General features: G+C 33.4%; 2 protein-coding genes across 2 annotated transcripts; one reads left to right on the top strand and one right to left on the bottom strand.

The window, feature by feature from the left end:
• The first annotated feature begins 263 nt into the window (after positions 1-263).
• On the top strand, positions 264-12,031 carry LOC101212070 (protein MRG1). Its single transcript, XM_011659577.2, has 11 exons — positions 264-544; positions 3,921-3,974; positions 4,090-4,103; positions 5,932-6,074; positions 7,853-7,888; positions 8,575-8,624; positions 9,325-9,423; positions 10,050-10,129; positions 10,835-11,004; positions 11,158-11,242; positions 11,524-12,031. Exons 1-11 carry the CDS (start codon positions 407-409, stop codon positions 11,612-11,614), a joined length of 960 nt encoding a protein of 319 aa, XP_011657879.1. The 5' UTR covers positions 264-406; the 3' UTR covers positions 11,615-12,031.
• Positions 12,032-15,481: 3,450 nt separating this feature from the next.
• Positions 15,482-17,032, bottom strand: LOC101212558 (transcription factor MYB44). The gene has a single exon (XM_004141851.3). It carries the CDS (start codon positions 16,840-16,842, stop codon positions 15,937-15,939), a length of 906 nt encoding a protein of 301 aa, XP_004141899.1. The 5' UTR covers positions 16,843-17,032; the 3' UTR covers positions 15,482-15,936.
• Between the last annotated feature and the right edge of the window lie 2,764 nt (positions 17,033-19,796).

Below are 19,796 nucleotides of genomic sequence, written 5' to 3'. Positions count from 1 at the left end.
CACTGTTTATGAAAATAAATCAATAAAGTAAAAAAAAAAAAAACAAAAAAAAAGGAGAGAGTATAGTAGTGTATTATAAAATTGTATGAAGTTTATAAACAAATTAACAAAATCACCTCTATATTTCTATTTCTACTATTCTCAAAGGAACGAGCAAAATTATATTTTTCCAAAAAAAAAAAAAAGAAGAAAAAGAGAGAGAAGAAAGAAAATTAATTATGAAATATTAAGTAAAGGGTAAAGTAAAATTAAGAGGATAGGGGAAAAAAAGACGAGAAAAAGGAAAAACAGCGGCGATGGCAGTTCCCGCTCTATTCCGCACTGGTCAGAGCGCCACGCGAGCTCACGAGGAAGTGGGCGAGCCTCCTATCTGGTTGCTTCTCTTGCTATCTCCGACTGTTCAAGAATGGTAAACTCCTCCAAGGACGACGCTGCCACCGACGGCGACATGTCCAGCGGCGATTCTCCACCCTCCAATACCAGTCTCTACTCCGAAGGCGAGAAGGTCCTTGCCTATCACGGCCCTCGCATCTATGAAGCCAAGGTACCTTCTCTTCTGCGCTCTTTTCTTCCAATTTAACTTTCAATTCCTCTTTCTTTTTCTTTATACTTCCATTAAGCACTGAGCCAGCTCCTCCTTCGTTTTATCGCATCTGGTCTAGAGAGGAAAATTACTCGGGGGGAGGAGAATTCTTCCGTAACCTAATTCCATTGTATCAGTCCTGTTCTTTGCTCTTGGTTATCGGATTTCTTATGCTTGTTTGATTCCTTATGAGACCGGAGAAAGAGAAGTCCGTACGCACGTTCAATTAGCTGAGACCAGTGTTATGGGGATCTCAGGGCTATGGAAATGGCTTAGTTTCTAACATTATCAAAGAAGAAAAGGGTTCAGGCCAAAAAATAGATGAAGGGAAAACGAACAAAGTTTGAGTAATTAGAGAAAAAAATCACATTTTCAATTCAAAATTTTGAAACACGAATTCCGTCAAGTCTTGGCTACAGAGCAGTAAAATTGAGATGATTCATGGATTCGGCTGCTTTCAAACGTCATGGACCAATAGAAGGCGGCAAAGCTGAAGATGGCATCTTCTTTTGAGGTGAATTTAATGTATTTATGCTAGTGTTTAACGTGATCCACAAAAGGATATTTGCTCTTTTGGGACTATTTGATTCCCACGAAGCTTTAAATAATACCTTGGTTGAAGAAGAATATTTTGCAAGCTCCTTATTGAGATTTGGCTGAAAATAATCCAGAAGAATCAATAGAATATCAGTGTCAATCGTCACAGTCTACCAAAATAACCAAATCAAAGTTTTCCAACAGAGAACTTAATTCTAAAAGACTCATCCTTTAAGCTTCTTCTATAACGAATCTTCCAAGACAAACCAGAAGTATACCAAGTATCTTATGTAACTCTATTTGGGAGTTTTGAGATCTTGAAAAGAACAAACTTTAGAAGTCAAAAGATCAAACCATATATCTAGAGATGTTCGCAGGGATCGGCTAGACACAGGGGTAGGGGTTGCAGAGATGATTGAGGAGTTCTGTCACCACCCTTTACTTTTATGAGAAAGTAAGCTTTTTATGGCAAGTTGTGCTGTTTTGTGGGATTTATGGGGGAGAGAGTAATAACAGAATTTGTGAAGGGTTGGGGCATTATCTAAGAGTTATTTGGTTCTTTGTGGGCTTCGGTGGCTAAACTTTCTTGTGAGGCTCATAATCAACAAAACTGTAATGTCTAGCCTATGGATTCAACCAATGGAACCTCAATAAAGCAGACCCTTCAAATTGCTAGCAAATTTTGGATCATGCTCCTAGTTACCTTCTGTTGGCAGACCCTATGCACAACAAAATTTATCTGCCCCTCACATGATTTTCTGGTGGGACATTTCTTCAAGAAGGAAACGAGACCCTCTGGATTCAATTGATCGATTCCTTCTTTCCAAAATGTGCATAGCTCAACAGTTAGGCATTCTTTCTTCTTCTCGGTGGTGTTAGTTTCAATTCCCTGCCCTCATGTGTATTATAATATTCTGATTAGAGCCTTCCTTTGGTGTAACAATGGGATCTTAACAACAAATTGCTCCCTTGTGATAGATTTTATGATAATGTTTTTATTTAGGTCGTGGGCTTGTGAATATTCTCTCCCCTTTCCCTGGTTATACCTCAAACAACTTTTTGTTATATTGTCACTTTTGCAACCTTGCTTGGTGCTTTCCTCTTTTTGTATACCATATTATATCAATAAAATATTTTTCTTGTATATTAAGCAAAAATGTAAATGTAAAAAATAGAGCAAAATTCTAAGGAAGCCCTTGGGAGGAAAAACAGTTGAAGTTTCTGAGTCCCATTGGGGAGAAAATAAGTTCCATCAAGAAAAAAATTATTGGAAAAGCTGCTTGATGGAAAAAATTTGTTTGTGAAAATGGGTGATGACTTTGTGTGATGCAATATGCTCGGACCTTCTTGCTTACATATAACTATTTTTTTCATCTTTCAAATGCGAAGAAAAGTTAATTTTAAAACTGAAGGAAAATGAGGATTTACGTGGTCAAAATACGACTAACACATTGTGAAAGGGAAGTGTGTTCACTTCTGTGTTCTACGTCTACTGATGAATTATTCCACTTTCGCCACAATATATCAAATAAAGCCATCCATGATAAATAAACACCACAGAATGAAAGCCAACACAGCTAGACATTCTAGTTGCCTAGTAAAATTTGAACAATGCTATCGCTGATTTGTAATGTTGCGCACAATGAGGTTCCCATTTTGAGACCTGGACATACTGCATCGTATTTCCTTAAAGTTGAGAATGTCATCTAGGATTTTCTTTGTTGAATATGCTTTTATAACAACAGGTAACTGTCATGCCCCAATGAGCATCTCATAATTGTTGCATTTGTACTTCATCCAATCTTTTCAACATATGCACCACTTGTTTACAATTTATTTATTACAATTATTTTAGTTATTTGTAAGTGTTTGGACTAGCTTACTCGAATGTTGACTAATCTCATAAACAATTGCTTGTGCCTGCAACATTTGATTGTTAAGAAATTTGTATGATCTTAATATCCTATGTAGGTGGCTACCATAAAATTCAAACTAATTTTCCCAAAATCCCTTCAAAAATTTAACTTGGTCTGTTAACTACAAGGGGCTATGTATAAAAATTATTTTCTTCTCCTAGTATCAAAACATTAGCTTCATGTAAACTCTAATAACTACAGGGAATTTGGACCTCATTAGGTTAAAAGTTATTGTACCTTCAACTGAAGTCTATCTTGGAATATGATAAACTTACTTGGAAGGAACTTCCATCATTTGAGCAGCTTTTCACAAGTTAATTGTCCTCCTATATGATATATTGGTTTGCTTTTTCATAATGTAGAGGATATCAGACTGTAGAATTATTTTCTGTGCATGATGAGAGCAACCAGGATTCTGAATGAAAAATCAAACATAGGCTCCTCCAGTAGTTCTAAAATATTAGTCCACAAAGACTGAATTTTCTGAAAATACCATTTCTTGCAATATTTCACAAACCAATGAAATGTTTTGTTTCCTATAATTTTTCTTTCAGAATCCAAAAATTTCAGGTTACCTCGAGTCATCGTAATCAGTTCATGTTCTGAAGATCACTAACTCCTTTTGCAAAAATTCTTCTATGTAATGCAATTTTTCCCACCTGTATGCTTAGTGTACTCTAGCAACATTGAAGAAGATAATCTAGACAAAAAATTACAACAGATTTCTGCAAAAGAAAAATTATAGCAATTTAAAAATTGATTTTTCACCAGGACCTCCATTTTGTACCATCTCACGTGAAAGGAAAATGAATGCTGTATTATTCCTTATCCAGTATCCACAGTGATAAAGCAAATAGTTATCCAGTTATGGTTTTACTTTTCAGGTTCAAAAAGTTGAGCTTAGGAAGAAGGAATTTAGATACTTTCTGCACTATCTAGTAAGTTTGACTTCTATGTTTTGGATATGTTAGATATGATCTAAATGTGAGTATGTTGTTTAAGTGAAAAGTTTCTTCCCATGTTATTGACCGCTTCCAATTTGACATTTTGCAGGGCTGGAATAAAAAGTGAGTATCTCTTTCTATTTTATATTTGAATCCTCTCTTATTTCACTCATTTCATCTACTGTGTTGGCGTTGACCTTTTTTTCCTTTTTCCCCATCCATTGTGTGACTGCATTTAGTTAGGCTTTATATGCTAGCTATTGTATGCTTCTTCCTTCTACTTTTCTTTCCTTTTTAATAATTAATTTTCACATTATTTTATAAAAATGAAATGTAAAGCTTCCTTAAGAGTGATAGAAGTATAAAAGAGATGCAGAGACAATTTGACAGAAGACAGTTGTTGAGACAAGGATACCCATTTAGAAATCTCCTACTCTGTAAGATTACGACATAATTGTCAATCCCAAGCATTGTAGATGGAATTCACACATTATTCACAATAACCCTTTGGTGAAGAGCAAGACAAAAAAGTCGGGATAAGCCGTGGAAAGAATATCACAAATAAGCCAAGACTCATTCCAGAGAGAAGTAATAGCGCCATCTTCAAGACAACGTCGAACCGGACCAACAACCAAAACAATGTACTGATAAATAATCTTTGAAGGAGCTTTGGCCGGAAACCCCTTTTGCAACTAAATAAATTTAACAACCGGACAAAATCTAAATCAGGAATGTGGATCTTGAGGAGCTCACTCATGGAAAAATTAATTTTAAGCACCATGGCGCATTCGGAGATTCAGACAATGTCAAATGAATTATTCAGCTATGGAAAACAACAAGGTATCATCAGCAAACTGTAGGTGATTCAGAGAAAAGGTTGAGTTTTCAATGGGGTGTACAACATTAAAACCCATGGATGAACTATGATCCAGAAGACTACTTAGGCAGTCAACAACGAAAATAAATAAGAACTGGGGAAAGTGGATCTCCCCACTTGATACCAAGGGTTGGAATAATCTTCCCACAAGAACGTTCATCAATAATGATGGAGTAATTAACACTAGAGATGCAACATCTGATCCAAGTTTGCCATAGAATAGCAAAACCTTTTGCCTGAAGCATAGAGTCAAGAAGTCTCAATCAACTGTATCGAAAGCCTTCTCCAAATCAAGCTTCAAGACCACCACCATCTTATTTGAAAAAGACCAATCATCAATAAGTTCATTAGCCATCAAGGTGGCATCAAAGATCTGTCAATTAGCCACAAAAGCAAGCTGGTTGGCTACAATAGTACAGGGCATCGTTGGTTAACATGCTTTATATTATACCATGTAGTCGTATGAAGATTGAGGGTCTTTCATAAATAATTCTTTTTTGCACCGCTTATTGATGCATGATTCTGTGTGCATTAAAAAATTATAAGGTCAGAGGAAGCTTGTGCCTTATTAATATATAATAGTGATTAGTTTCCATTACTTAATTTGAGCCTTTTCAACACGTTATATCAGTATCTGCTTTACTTTGAATGGCATCGGAACCAATTAATAGAGTTGACTACAGAGTGTTACTTTTGTTTCTGTTTTCACTTTGATTGATTTGATTTGATTTTGTTTATTTATTTTTTTGTAAAACATATTTAGAAGAGGAAGTCTTAAAGTTTTCATTTTCTTATATTGGTTACTACATCTCCTACCTTCACATTTTAAAGCCCTTTCTTGCTCAACTGTTTAGAGAAACGTTTAAGTTGTGTTCTTATCCATTGCAATACTGATATCATCCACTAAGAATGCTTTAGAATTTTCCTTCAGTTGGTCGCATTTTTCTTGTCAAGAATGCTTTTTAGAAAGCACTATAGAAATTATTAGCTTTGATTGGACGTCTGACATATGAAAGTTATGTCATTTCTATAAAAGCAATACAAAAGTTATTACAATGCACATCTTGCTAACAGTTGGGACGAATGGGTAAGCGTAGATCGGCTGATGAAATGTACTGACGAGAACCGCTTGAAGCAACGAGCCCTTGAGAAAGGGTATGTGGAAAAGAGCTCAAAGTCTGGACGTTCTGCACAAGCAAAGCCAAAAAACTTGAACGGTAGTTTTCAAATTCCTAGTTGTATCAACATCAACACATTTGATGTTTTATCTTCCTGTGCATTTCTTACTTTGTTAACATGATTCTAAGTATGATTAGAAATAAAAAGTATGCATTTGTTTTTTTTAATTTTCTCCTTCCAATTTAGATAATGAGGCACTAGCTCATGAAACGACGAGTTACTTCCCTTGTCACTTGTTGGTCTGCAGGAATATATGTTTTCTCTACCCATCTTCCTATTCATAACTACTATGTTTTATTTTTTCTTTCATGTATAATTATTACACATGTTTGGATGGGGTGTTTTGACATGAAATCATCTAAGTCCCCCTTTGTAACCATTTTGTTTTTTGTTTTTTATTTTGAAAACTAAGCCCAATTTCTATCTACTTTGACCATAATTTGCATATTTCTCAAGTACAAGAGTTGAATTCTTAACTAAATTCTGAAAAGAAACAACAAATCTTTAAAAACTATTTTTTTAGTCTTCAAATTTTGGCTTGGTTTTATAAAGCTTTGATAAACAGTAGATAACAAAGCAAGAAATCTAGAGTTCGAATGCGTATTTATAGGCTTAGTTTTCAAAAACAAAAAATCAAATAGTTATCCAATGAAGCTCTTATTGTTTGTTTTTGTGCATTTTATCTCTAAGATTTGGGTTTGAGCACACCTGCACCTGGAGGGAATTTATGGTCTGATAAAATATTGTAGACACACCCCTCTCAATTAGTCGAGACACATAGATACATGCATACATGCGTACGTGTGTATGTACACACATGTACATAGATATGTATACATACATATACATGGATGCATATCTATATACATATAGTTCCTATGCTATGCAATTATACTAAAAAGAATGTAGTTCTCCTTTCCATAAAGATTCTATGATTGCTCTCTAGCCATGGGATCCAAAGAAAATCCACTTGTTGGTTCTTGATAGACCTCGAATTACTTAAGTATAGACTAAAATGATCAGGAAAGAGAAGAGATGGGCAAAATGATGTAATTGGTTAAGAGTAAGAGTGGTTACTTGTGGGGGTGCACGTGGATGATTGTGTGGGGCCCTTGGGACTTTGTTAGTTACAATTTTTTGCAGAGATTCACTTTAAAACTCCAAGCTCCTCTACTTTTGGGGTAAAAACTTCTGTTTCCCATATAAGCATTGGCATTGGTACTTCCAATCATCCTAATAAAATGTCTGTTTCTAATAAATGAATTCGAATTTTGCCTTCTCATTCCAGTCCTCTTGTGTCCATTTGCCAAGAGATTACAAATGTTCCTCAATTTTTCCTGAACCCAGCTGATTTATTGAAACTGTAAGAGAACACTTTCTTCAATCTTTCCACTAACACTTTAACCAATAATTAGTAATACGAAACACTTTTTTAACAAAAAAGAATTCATTATATCAACGAGATGAAACAAGAAAATTGCAGGATACTATGTAAAAGATAGTTTTTTTAAAAAAATAGCCGTTTTTATTAGTAATTATTATTATAGCATAAATTAGTCTAATAATTATAGTAGATATTTTGATGTGCAATCTTATTGTCTACTTGGAATCTTCGTTTATCTTCTATGCATCTGTCTAAAGTTTAATTATGAATAATTTCTCCGATTTCTCATGCATCAATATCTGTTAGAAAACTATGATGTTAAATATTGTTTCTTTTAAGGTTTTTCATGTGAGTCAGCTAAAGCTTCGACCACTAGTCATTAATGCTCTTTTTCATTTCATACTTAAGTTAATAAAAAAAAATTTCTTGTAGATGCAAGAGTGGAGAAAGAGGACCACAAGAACAATGGTATGGTTTACTTTTACACCTTTCTTGAACTCATTCTCTATTGGTCTTAGTTTTAGTTCAACTACCTTTCACCATGCTGCTCAAATAATGATGTACTACTCTTTTTTATTTAACCCCAAAGGTGACTCCTTGCATAAAAAGTATAGTGAATGTAGTTTTAGGCTGAATGTTGGAAAGTTTTTAGAATATCACATTGGCAGACCTGAAGACTGTACGTGCTTCAGTTCCTTGATTGGGGACCCATGTAAAATTGTACCTGATTAGGGAGAGGATGTCCTGAATTTCAACTTAGCGTCTCTTAAAACTGTACAGTCACTCTTCAAGGTTGAAGATAAATGTATTTTCTCATCTCATGACTTTTGAAGTACATACATTTAGTCCACAAATTGAAAGGGCCGTCATTTGGAGACACTTTTCATTTGTTGGCTAGTGGCCTCACTTTGGGTGGAGGGATTAATCACCCTCTTTATTTTATTAAATTAAAAGAGTTTAAATATATTATTATGAAGACTATCTGTTAAAACTGGCCTTATTAAATTTTTTGTTTTCTCTTCCCGAGAAATTCTCTTCTCTATTTTTGCCCGTTGGCATGTGTAAATTATTCCTACAATAAATTACAACATCAAAATTTTCCCTTTTTTGTGACTAGATATATGCTTGTAATACTTCAATTGCTCTGTTGATAGTTGTTGCAGCACCAAAGGGGAAGAAACGAAAGAATGACTCAGGCACCAAGGTTGGTTTTATATCAGGAACAGTGCTCTAAAATTGTTCTAATTTTGTAAGCAAGTGTTTCAGTAAAATTATTTCAAGCTAAATGTGTTTTTTCTATGGATCAAAAACCAGGAAACTTAAGTTGCGGTTTTGGATTTTTTCTGTCCAGATTTAATAATATTAGCTTTTAGTCATATTTTTCGTCATTTTCCTTTTCCTGTAGTCATATTGGAAAATAGAAAGCAAAGCAGTAAGGTGAAGACTATCTATTTGTGTACTGGAGTACATGTATCTTTTTCATTAACTTGAATAAAACGGAGTTTAGGTTTATTCCTTTCCTTTCCTTTCCTTAATGAACTATAGATTTAATACTGAACTTCTATATATCTATGTTCATTGTGCATGTGTTTTTGTGTGTATAAATATAATTTATCTGTAATGCTAACAGCTTTTAGTATATCATGTCATTAATTGCTCATCATTAACTTGAATAAAAAGTAGTTTAGGTTTATTCCTTCCCTTTCCTTCATGAACTATAGATTTAATACTGAACTTTTATATATCCATGTTCATTGTACATGTGCTGTGTGTGGGTATAAATATAATTTATCTGTAATTCTAACAGATTTTAGTATATCATGTTGTTAATTGCTCATCATTTACCCTACGCTCGTTTTCTTGCCATTATATTTGATAAAACATGGTTCCATGGTCTTCGAAAGGACAATCAATCCGTAGAGAAAGTTATCAAGATTCAAATACCTTCAACACTAAGAAAGCAACTTGTTGATGATTGGGAATTTGTTACACAGCAGGATAAGGTACATATCAACTGTTTGTTCTCCATATCTCTTTCAACCTCTTACTAGGAGTAAATTGTTTCCTCCTTTTTGTAATTCTAACCTAAACATCATCACTAATCAGCAGTGTTTTTTGCAATCATTACTCAATAGAAACTCCTTATGTATCTCATTTCATCAAAATTGCATTGTCTAACGAAAGTGGACTCTAAATAATAGTGTGTTACTTGGTTGTCAGAAGGTATTGGATGGTGAAACTCAAACAATTGATGAAATGGTTAAGAAAATTTCCTTGCGCATAACACTGAACAATTGTGATTATACCATGCATTCTTCAAGTTCTGTTCTAAAGGTTCCATGTTGTTAAGAGGGTACTTTTTTTTGTCTATTTTATTTCTTTTGCAATAAACTAGGCCCCAAATTTTTGTTGAAAGTGGATATAGTTGGGTTTTTTCGTTGATGCAAATTATATGATCTTTAATAACTTATTTTCCTTTCAATTATCCAATTTTAAGTTGATGTTTAGTTTGATAGATCGACTCTTTCAAGCATTTATCACTGTCATGTGAATGGATTAGAGACTTACTACCTAAGTTATTCATGCATCCATCTAGTTAGCATATTGATTTTCCTGCTGATTCTGCCAGTTGGTCAAACTTCCACGCTCACCAACCGTTGATGATATTTTGACAAAGTACTTGGAATACAGATCCAAGAGGGATGGCACGTAAGTTAGCTGATACCTTACTAAAATACTAAATGACATAAATCTGATCATAGTTTTGAGTGTCTGAATTGTGTTCATGACTATGTGTTTTAAACTACTTAATAAATTTTGTTAAATGGTTGACTGCTGAACGCTGTCTGAAGTTGACAGGCCCAGGGGAAACTCCCTGGAAAATTTTTATCTTTTTATATTTTCGTACTTACGGTAATCCAAATTGTTCATATAAATGTTTTTAGCTTCCATTTGTAGCATTTTTGGTGCTGTTTGGTGCTGTTTGGTTTAAGGCTATGAAAATAAAGTTGATGTGTCAGACTTCCTTTAGGTGGAAGGCCCTAGCCCCTGGAGACACAATGAGGAGAAACCTTTACTTTAGGAAGAGGAAGTGAATGGTTTTTGTAGACTTTTTTATTTTTTTAGAGGGTGTTCAATAGAAGGATCATTGGAGAAGCTAGATTTATTTTTATTATCCCTGTTATATCACTTAATAGACATCTTCTAAAACACTTCATAATTCATAAAATTCTTCATCCTTTCATAGCAGTTCTAGTACGTGACAATTAAAAACTCAGCCGTAAAATTTAGATCCCTTAATATTCCCAAACATACCTCAGTGGTCAGTGCTAACAGTTCAGATGACATCTGAGGAATTGCTCGTGCCTATACTTTTAAGACTTGACTGTTACTTTTTATTCTTCATTAATATAGGATTACTGACTCGCTGGGAGAAGTCTTGAAAGGAATACGATGTTATTTTGATAAAGCACTGCCTGTACTGCTCTTGTACAATAAAGAACGTGATCAGTATCATAAATTAGTCGTAGATGATGTCTCTCCGTCAACTGTATATGGTGCAGAACATCTCCTTCGACTCTTTGGTATGCCAAGTCACATCCTTATCCTTGTATTAGTCAGTTTCCAATTCTCCATAATGTTCAATCTGAACTCCACCTTTTTTTAGGAAATGATGACACCCCTGAACTCCATATTTTATATGTCTTATTTGTTTAGTTTGTTTATTGTTTTTACAGTTAAGTTGCCAGAGCTTTTGGCATATGTGAATATTGAAGATGAAACACAGATCCGGCTACACCAGAAGTTGCTCGACTTTCTGAAGTATCATCTCAAACCTTAGAAATGTTGACACTGAATTTACTTTTTGGAATGTGTTAGAACAGTGAGAAGTTATAGTAGCACGTGCCTGCTCTCAAATCGTAGTTTTATCTTTATAATCTATACCATCTTTCATTTTTAACTTTTATGAACATGTACCAACTTTTCTAGATTTCTTTGTTTCATGTTCCTTTGGAATGAATGCTAGGAACTAATAAATTGAGTTATTGCGGTTGTTTATTATCCTGGCGAAGCTTGATTCAATTTTATCTTGAATGATGTAGATTCCTGCAGAAGAATCAGAGTACTTTCTTTGTCTCGGCATATGAGGGCTGTAAAGGAACTGAGGGAAAGGGTAAGAGCAAGAATGACTGAAGCAAATCCTTATTACATGGCATGTACGCCTTCATGCTTGCAATTCATAGTCTGGCGTGGAGGCAGCAGATTTTTATGATGCATGCTGCCTTGGATTGTCAAATCAATCCTCTTGTTGTAACTGTACAAGCCATTTTCCTTCCTTTTTTTTTCCGTCCATCTGTTTCTTATTAAAGAATAATTTGTTCATTTTAATTGATAGTGGTATGGTGCATGCACTGTCCATTTAAGATTTCTACTTGTTGAGTAGCTCAACCGCCATCATCTTTTTTTTAGAAGAGTTAAGTAGTCCCAATTGCAAGCTTATGTGAAGAGGTCGAAATGAATGCTTAAATTGTATTGAAATTCGATCAGGAACTGTCTTGTGAATGAATTCTTGTAACCTTTCAATTTATCTTTGCCACTTTGTTGCTTTTACTTGTTCACTAACTATGATCATTACTTAACTTTTAGTATTTAGTTCTGGGTGTTGGTTTTCTGGTTCGCTTTTCAGTGTCTTTAAAAATTTCACTTCCTCTTTTGGATGTTTTTTGTGAGTGCATTTTTCATTGGTTTGAATGATTTAATTGTTTATTGTTCTTTGGTAATTTATTTATTTCTATGCGTTACAATGAAATACTTTTGAATTCGTTGATATTTAGTCGGGTTGGGCTTCTTCAATTAGAAACCTTGCTTTCTGTCACTATTTGTTACTTTATGCAACTTTTCTTTATATATTAAGGCTGGTTATTTGCACAAACACTATAATTGATTGCCTTTATGAGTTGTGGACTGAGAATGTGACCAGTTTGTGATGTAGTTACGCAAATGGTAAGATTGTCGAAAAGGATGAAAGGGAAATAAGAAAGACCAGGTACACTGTAGAGAACCCACAAGTCATAGTGGAATCAGTTTCATAAAGTTTCAAGTTCTTGTCGTTTCATGGGAGAGAACAATTTGCAAATCATGCATAAATATTCAATGACTCTGCTGCTTCACTGTGAGTCAGTTATATTTCTGTCATTTATTTGATGCTATCCTTAATTTTCTTGAATCGACCCTATGTACAAACTTACATCTTTTCAACTTATGTTCCATGTTAATTTAGCTGATGTAGTATTAGGAATCAAACTAGTATGGGATGTCTTTATTCCACGTTGATTAGAATGGAAGGACCAACATGGTACTTAAGTGGCTTGGCTCTCCCATCCCAATAATTGACTTTTGGAGTGTGGTTCTTTAAAGTGCTCAAGTACCTAACCCGCAATTTATATAGTTTTATTGCTTTGGTTAAATTGCCCTACTTTAAAGTGTGAACATTGGAATAGATATATAATAATTGATGCATAGACTTTTCCTCTTCGATTAGAATTAAGAAAAGTGATCCTCTTCCATTAGAATTAAAAAAAGTGAATTTCACATACATTTGACCATATTTATGTAGGATGATTTTTAGTACTAGAGTAAACTTCTTTTGTTTACGTTATAAATTTTTCTTCGTAGTCTTTTTTTTTTTTGGAAAAATACTTTGTTAGACCTTACACATTCTTAAATAATGTTGGTATACCGTGTGCTCAATAATAAATGTGGTTAGTTTTCGTACTTTACAATGACGCTATAAAGTTGAACACAGGGTACAAAATTTGATAGTGATTGACCACATATTGCTGGATCCCTCAAGGTCATCTTGTTTTATATGGTAAGAATATTATTGTGTAATTTTTGTTCAGTCTCAACATTGGAAAACTGTGTGCTGTTGAAGAAATGATGTAAGCTAAATTAGCAAATTTAGTATAGACCTTGTCATTCTTTCTTTATGAAGTTTCTTAGGTACAACCATTATGTTTGAAAAGGTTCGTAATGTGACCACCAAGTGGCTCTGAGCCAAAAAACTTTATGTTATTTTTAGAATGTTGAATAGGACTCCAAGAAAGTTTTTGTTTATTTATTTATTTATTATTTACTAGGAGATTGCTTTGATCATAAGAGCATTTCCATCTTTTTTGTGAGCTTTGGTATGGTGGTATTTTAGGGTTATTTACATAGATAAACTCAATTACATGCATGTAGTTTGGTATATTACAATAAATCAAACAAGGAATATATTTTAAGTTCGCCATTAAAAGCGTACTGATATATGAATATGTAAAGGATATATTTATAAAAAGATGCATCATCATCTTTACATATATTGCACTAAATGTGGAGGTGAATACTTGTGTAAGTCTACATATGCAAAGGTATGTAATAGAGACAATGGTATGTATAAAAGTGTATACATATATATTATTTGTTGTTCACAATATAATTAAAACATAAAACTTGCAACATTTGAAATGAAAAGGTGATTAATGAAATTAATTAAAGAAACCTTCACAGAACTTGAAATGAAATAAACTAATTCCTTAAGAAGTTCTCAAATTTTTTTTTTTTAATGGAAGAACTAAATACGCTGTTGACTGAAAAGATTTGAGTGCAAAGGAAATGAAGCCTAAGACGAGAAAATGGATGGAGTCAATAAAAGGGGTGCGAAAGGAAATTCCTAAAGCATATTAATTTTATGTTTTAAAACGGGAACCCATGGTTAATTGGACAATTAATTTTATTTTTTAGTACAAAAATTGTTGTAGGGAAATTTGAATTACAAGTTTTATGGTTATTATGCTCTCGTTGGTATAATTTAGTAAGAAACAAATAGATTAAGATGATATTTGTGAGTGCGATTTTTTATAGAGAGTAACTTGATAGATAAGAAAAATAGAGGCAGAAGTCAAAATCATTCCCAAATAGATAGTTTGTATTTATATCTTCTATTCATAAAGGTCCAATTTCTGGTTAATTTAAATGTTAATATTGGAACTGGTAAAACTTGTAACTGTAAAAGTTGGAAGAAATCTGTAGACCTAAAAAATAAAATTATAATTACCTCTGCCACCATAGACTTTTAAGGTTTTCTTTTTACAAATTAAAAACCTAATAAAAATTTAAAAGTTAAATTCAGGATATATTCTGGAAGTGAGATATTTGTAAAAGAAGATATGGAGTTGGAAACAAACCAAGTGGCAAAATTTGGTATATTTCAAAGTTGGCCTCTAATTTAAGCTTTTGATGAATGTAGTGTTTTGGTTCATCCTTTTTGCCCCTTTTATCAGCAATTTTCACGTATGTGAATTTGAATACTTGAATTTGAATCTCTAATTTTAAAGGTTATTGTGCGGAAAAAGTTCACCTCTTATGACACTCCATAAAGACTTGATGACATTATTTTCAAACAATGAAGCAGTCTTCATTGTTTTGCAAGAAATTGTATTCCAAATTCTCATCTGCATTCAACGGTAGGAGAAAAAGAAAGAAGTTTTCAAGAAATATAATACTTCAAAAACTTATCCAAAAGCAAAAAAGTCTTAATTTTGGAATGGACTTCTCCAGGAAAATTCATAATAACACATCTCTCGAAGTGGGAATTTAATGATTTTCTAAAATAAATATATTATCCCTAACAGGATTGCCTTCAACTAAAAAGAAGATTCCACACCACCTTATATCCAATTAGACTTCAAAAAGAATATCCATTTGTCACTCAAAAAAATCCTTTTTTTAAAAAATAATAATAATAATAAATAAAAGGAATATCCATTCAGGAACTCTCCCATTGAAATTTTATTATTTAGTAATTGATTCAAAAATATCCCTTGTGTGGTTGTGGCCATTCTCCATTTTCAAACTGAAAATCAGAGGAAAAATAGAAATATATAGATAGAAATTGTAACATCCAATTTAAAACCCCAAGTATTGATGTTATGCTGCACTTTTGATTTGGTTTGTTCTTATATGAATTTTTTTTCCTCAATATGATAATATGGTCTTTAAAATGAGAGACAAATAACGTCAAGAATGAAAGGTAAGTGTTGTAATAGTTTCAAAAGTCCAAACTTTTTTTCCAGTTTTAGGGGTCCATCATATTCATTCATATTTCTTCCCAACTTTACCTCTATTCCTTTGTTCAACTTCCCTTGTTTTGTAATGGAAGTGGAAACTTCCCTCCCTTTTCTTTCTATGTACATTCACTAGATTATTATTTCCTTCAGAAACTACAATTAAAAAGAGTTTAAAATTGGAAAGAAACCAAACCACCAAATTCCCAGATTTTGTTCCTTCTTTGTTCTTCCCATACTAAAACACATTTATGTTACTGTGTTTTCTCATTCTCTCTATCTCTTTCGAACCTCGAGAATGAATCGTAACTAACTGGTAATCATCATTCTTCTAATTTCCCCTCCAAATTCTAATTAACAATTTTCGTTTTAAAGAGTTGTAATCTTGATGATGAATCACAGTTTTTCTTAAAAGCTAACGTTCTTAATCCCACCAGCTTTAGCTTCTTGAAAACATCTTCTTCCTCTCTGCTCCGATAACCCTTCCATATAGCTTTTCACTTCTGATTTTATCATCTCTTGCATCACCGCCATTAAATCTGCGCTGAAAACTCCAAACCCATTTATTTTCTCACCCGCCCCACCACTGGGCTGCGCCGTTCTAACCTGCTCTGTTGTCGTCATGCTCTGTATTTGAGCAAATGCCGCCATTAGAGGTACCTGCGCCGTTGACCCACTTCCGCTGTGTCTCGAGCTGTCGACTCCAGGGAGAGATAAAGACAGCGACGTCGGCGGGTCGGTGGCGGAAGACGGCGCTGATTCTCCTGGAGGTATAACGCCGCCTGTTCTGGCAACAGGGCGGTAGACGGTTGGAGATACAACAGGAACACTTGAATCACTTATGTCAGATCCCGATGGACTTCCAGGGCTCATGTAGAGTCCGTTCGAAGCGTTGACGGCAGCGCCGGCGCTGACTGACTTCTTCATAGGTTGTACGTTCGGATCGACTTCATATCCCTCATTCATCATCAACGAACACTTTCGCTTTAGCGTGGAATTCCAGTGGTTCTTGACAGCGTTATCCGTCCGACCCGTGAGAAGGCGAGCAATAGTAGCCCATCTGTTACCGAAGTTAGCATGAGCTCTGATAATAGTCTCATCCTCCTCCGGGGAGAAGGGGCGGTGCTCGACCTGAGGAGAGAGCTGATTGCACCAGCGGAGGCGGCAGGACTTACCAGAACGGCCAGGAATGGATTTGCTGATGAGAGACCAGTTGCGTGGGCCATGCTTCTGAACCAATCTCTGAAGGGCATCGTCTTCCTCAGGGCTCCATGGACCCTTGATCCGATCCATGTCTTTACGGGTAAGCGCCATGAAGAATTGAAGAAGAGAAGGGTCTAAAAGAACATCAAAATTGGGGAAATGGTAAAAGAGAGTATGAGATTGGGGGGGGGGTTAAACGTTATGAAAATGGGAATTTTGAATGGGGTTGGGGAGGAGGTGGGAGTTATGGTGGAGTTTTGTGTAGGGTTAATGGAGCAGGGTGAGGGAAGGGTATAGGGGTTCTTATAAAAGAGATGAAACGGGCAACTTACTCAGCCGGTGGGCTGGTTTAAATGGAAATGACAAACGTTCCGGTAAGTGGCACCGCTTCTCCCAAGTAAGCGGTTGGACGTTGCGGTTGCGATACAGCTGGCTTTCAACACGCGTCGTGTTTTTACCTGCATTCATTTTTATAACAAAAATCACTTTTTTTTTGTTTTTCATTTTCTTTCTGGAAAAAAAAAAGAAAAGCAAAATAAAAAATTTGAAATTTGAAAAGATTAATAAAAAGAAAAGGGTCATTGGAGGAGCGTGTTCCTCACGCTCCGCAGCACACCAGCTTCACCTCCCAACTCTTTCTCTGCCTCCGCCCTCCAATAATTAACACCTTTTTACATTCTATCCTCACCGTCCACTTTTCTTTTTCTCCCTTCTTCTTCATTCCACGTGTGTCTAATCCTGCTTGCCACCTCAACCCTCGTCGTTTCACCTCCCTCCTATTTTCAATTTTGATCACCGGCCAACCCAACCCAACCCAACCCCTCTCTTTTACTTTCAACCGTATATATATTCTGATTCTCATTTGTATTCTCATATTTTTACTACTTTACCAAATTTGATGTTTTTGTAGAATTTGATTGTCACAAAAATCTAAACTATTAAGTAAAATGTAAATAAATGAAGAAAGAAAAACAAAATTTTGCCCTATAACATCTTTTAACTTTAGACTTCCATTTTCACCAAATTTGTCATTTTTTATGCATACCAATCAACCTAAATGTGCAAGGAACTATACAATATTATAAGTAAATTGGTTCATTTATTGAACTTTAAAGTTTTAGAGTGAAAATTTGATACAAAGGTAAAGTTAATTTTTCTCACCCAATATTTAATTTCTAAAACTTATTATACAAATTATTAATAACATCAAACCTTCAAGTAATGTTGTGTGTACGTTTTAATACAACCTCATACGATAAATCTATTTAGTTTTGGTTTTTATTTTTTATTTTTAAAAAGTATGTTACTTTTAATATAGTTTTCTTGCAACCTTTCATAAATAAATATTTCAATTCCTATCAAATTCTATAAAAAGAAAAATAAAAAAAAATTAAATTAAGGTTTTAATAATAATTTTGTTTTTAGTTTTTTTTATTATTATTATTATAATAACTACTTACACTCTTCCCTTAAGTTTTCATGTTTTTTTGCTCCTTCAAAAAATTTCATCATTTTAAACAAGTCAACGTTTGAAGAAAAAAAAGTCTTCTTTTAATAACTGCTATTCTATATCTCAACTTTTCAACGTGGTTTTCATATTTACAAGTAAACATTTGATTTTTTTAGTCCGTTCTTAAAAAAAAAAAGGAAAAAATAAGTTTTGTAAACTTTTTTTTAAAGTTCTTAAATTTTTAATTTGAATTTATAAACTTCTAAACCTTACTGTTGCATTAGTAGACTTAATTTTAGAAAATGACTAACAGTATAAGAATTATTCTAACTGATGGTTAAATACTTCAATTTTTTAAAAATTATATTTTATTTTTTAAGTTAAAAACTTGAAAAATGTATTCCAAACCAACCTATGATTATTTAAAAGTTGGATTTTTTTAATTGAGAAAAGCCAATAGTAGATTCTAAAAGTATAAAACTAAAATCAAAATTTTTGTTAAACAAGGTTTAATTTCTTTTATGCTTCAAAATTTGATTTTGATTTCTTAAAAAAAGAATCCTAACACAGGTAGACAGAAAGGAAATAAACCAAATTAATATTACTAAAGTTTCAAATGCTAAAAACTAAAAATAGCAGTTGAGTTATATATTAAAGTAGCCAACAGCAAATTCCTCTCTTATTTTATACTCTTCTAGATTGTAACACTTGGGGGAGTGTGTAATGTGCTCTATATATCTTTTAAAATTAAATTAAAAATCTACACACCATATATTTTGAAATATTTTTTAATATAGTAAGATGAACTAAAATGTATTAAAATGAAAAAAAAAATATGTATCTACATAGTAATAAATGTTTATTATTAATAGAATATGAAAAATGTGTATAACAAATTAATTGTTTAGAATAAATTTTGAAATATTTATAGTGTTGTTGCATCCTGAGGTAGTGAATGTCTCTAAATGTTTATTATTGTGGACAGGAGCAATAGTGAAAACTAAAGGAAGATGAGGGTGAATATGCATTCTAGAAGGAACTCATGATATCTCTTATCATACTATTCACAAATATTAAAATATCTACCCATATTTTTATAATGTTTATTTCAAAATAATATAAACCAAATGAAAACAAAAATAGTAAAAAGGAGAAAACCACATATTATTTTCATGGTCTAAATAATAATAATAATATTCAATAAAGAGTATGATCCAAAGCAGCAGTGTTCGCATTCGCACTATGACTTACACAAACAAACAGTGAAACCCCATACCGTCTTTGCATTTTTATATTCAATTTTTTTAATTCATTCATTAAATTATTTTGTGTTTTTTTCTATTATTATAATTATTTAAAGTTAGTTCAACTTTGAAGTGAATAAATAAAAGTAAAATGTAAATTATATTAGTGTTTTTCTTTAATTAGCTGAATGCCCATGTTTCCAAGAATGTGTTATTCACCACCAACTTTAATAATTTACATGCTGTGGAATAAAATCTACTGGGTGGTTGAAGTACAATGCTAGATCATATATATTAATCTCAAGATGCTTAGTGCTTTCTAGGAAATAATATCAATAATAACCTAATATCTATATCTATTCTATCTATTT

The sequence above is a fragment of the Cucumis sativus genome, chromosome 6 (assembly GCF_000004075.3).
Source record: "Cucumis sativus cultivar 9930 chromosome 6, Cucumber_9930_V3, whole genome shotgun sequence".
Classification (NCBI taxonomy): domain Eukaryota; kingdom Viridiplantae; phylum Streptophyta; class Magnoliopsida; order Cucurbitales; family Cucurbitaceae; genus Cucumis; species Cucumis sativus.
Note: the sequence above shows the minus strand (reverse complement) of the source record. Positions and strands in the feature narration are given on the sequence as shown.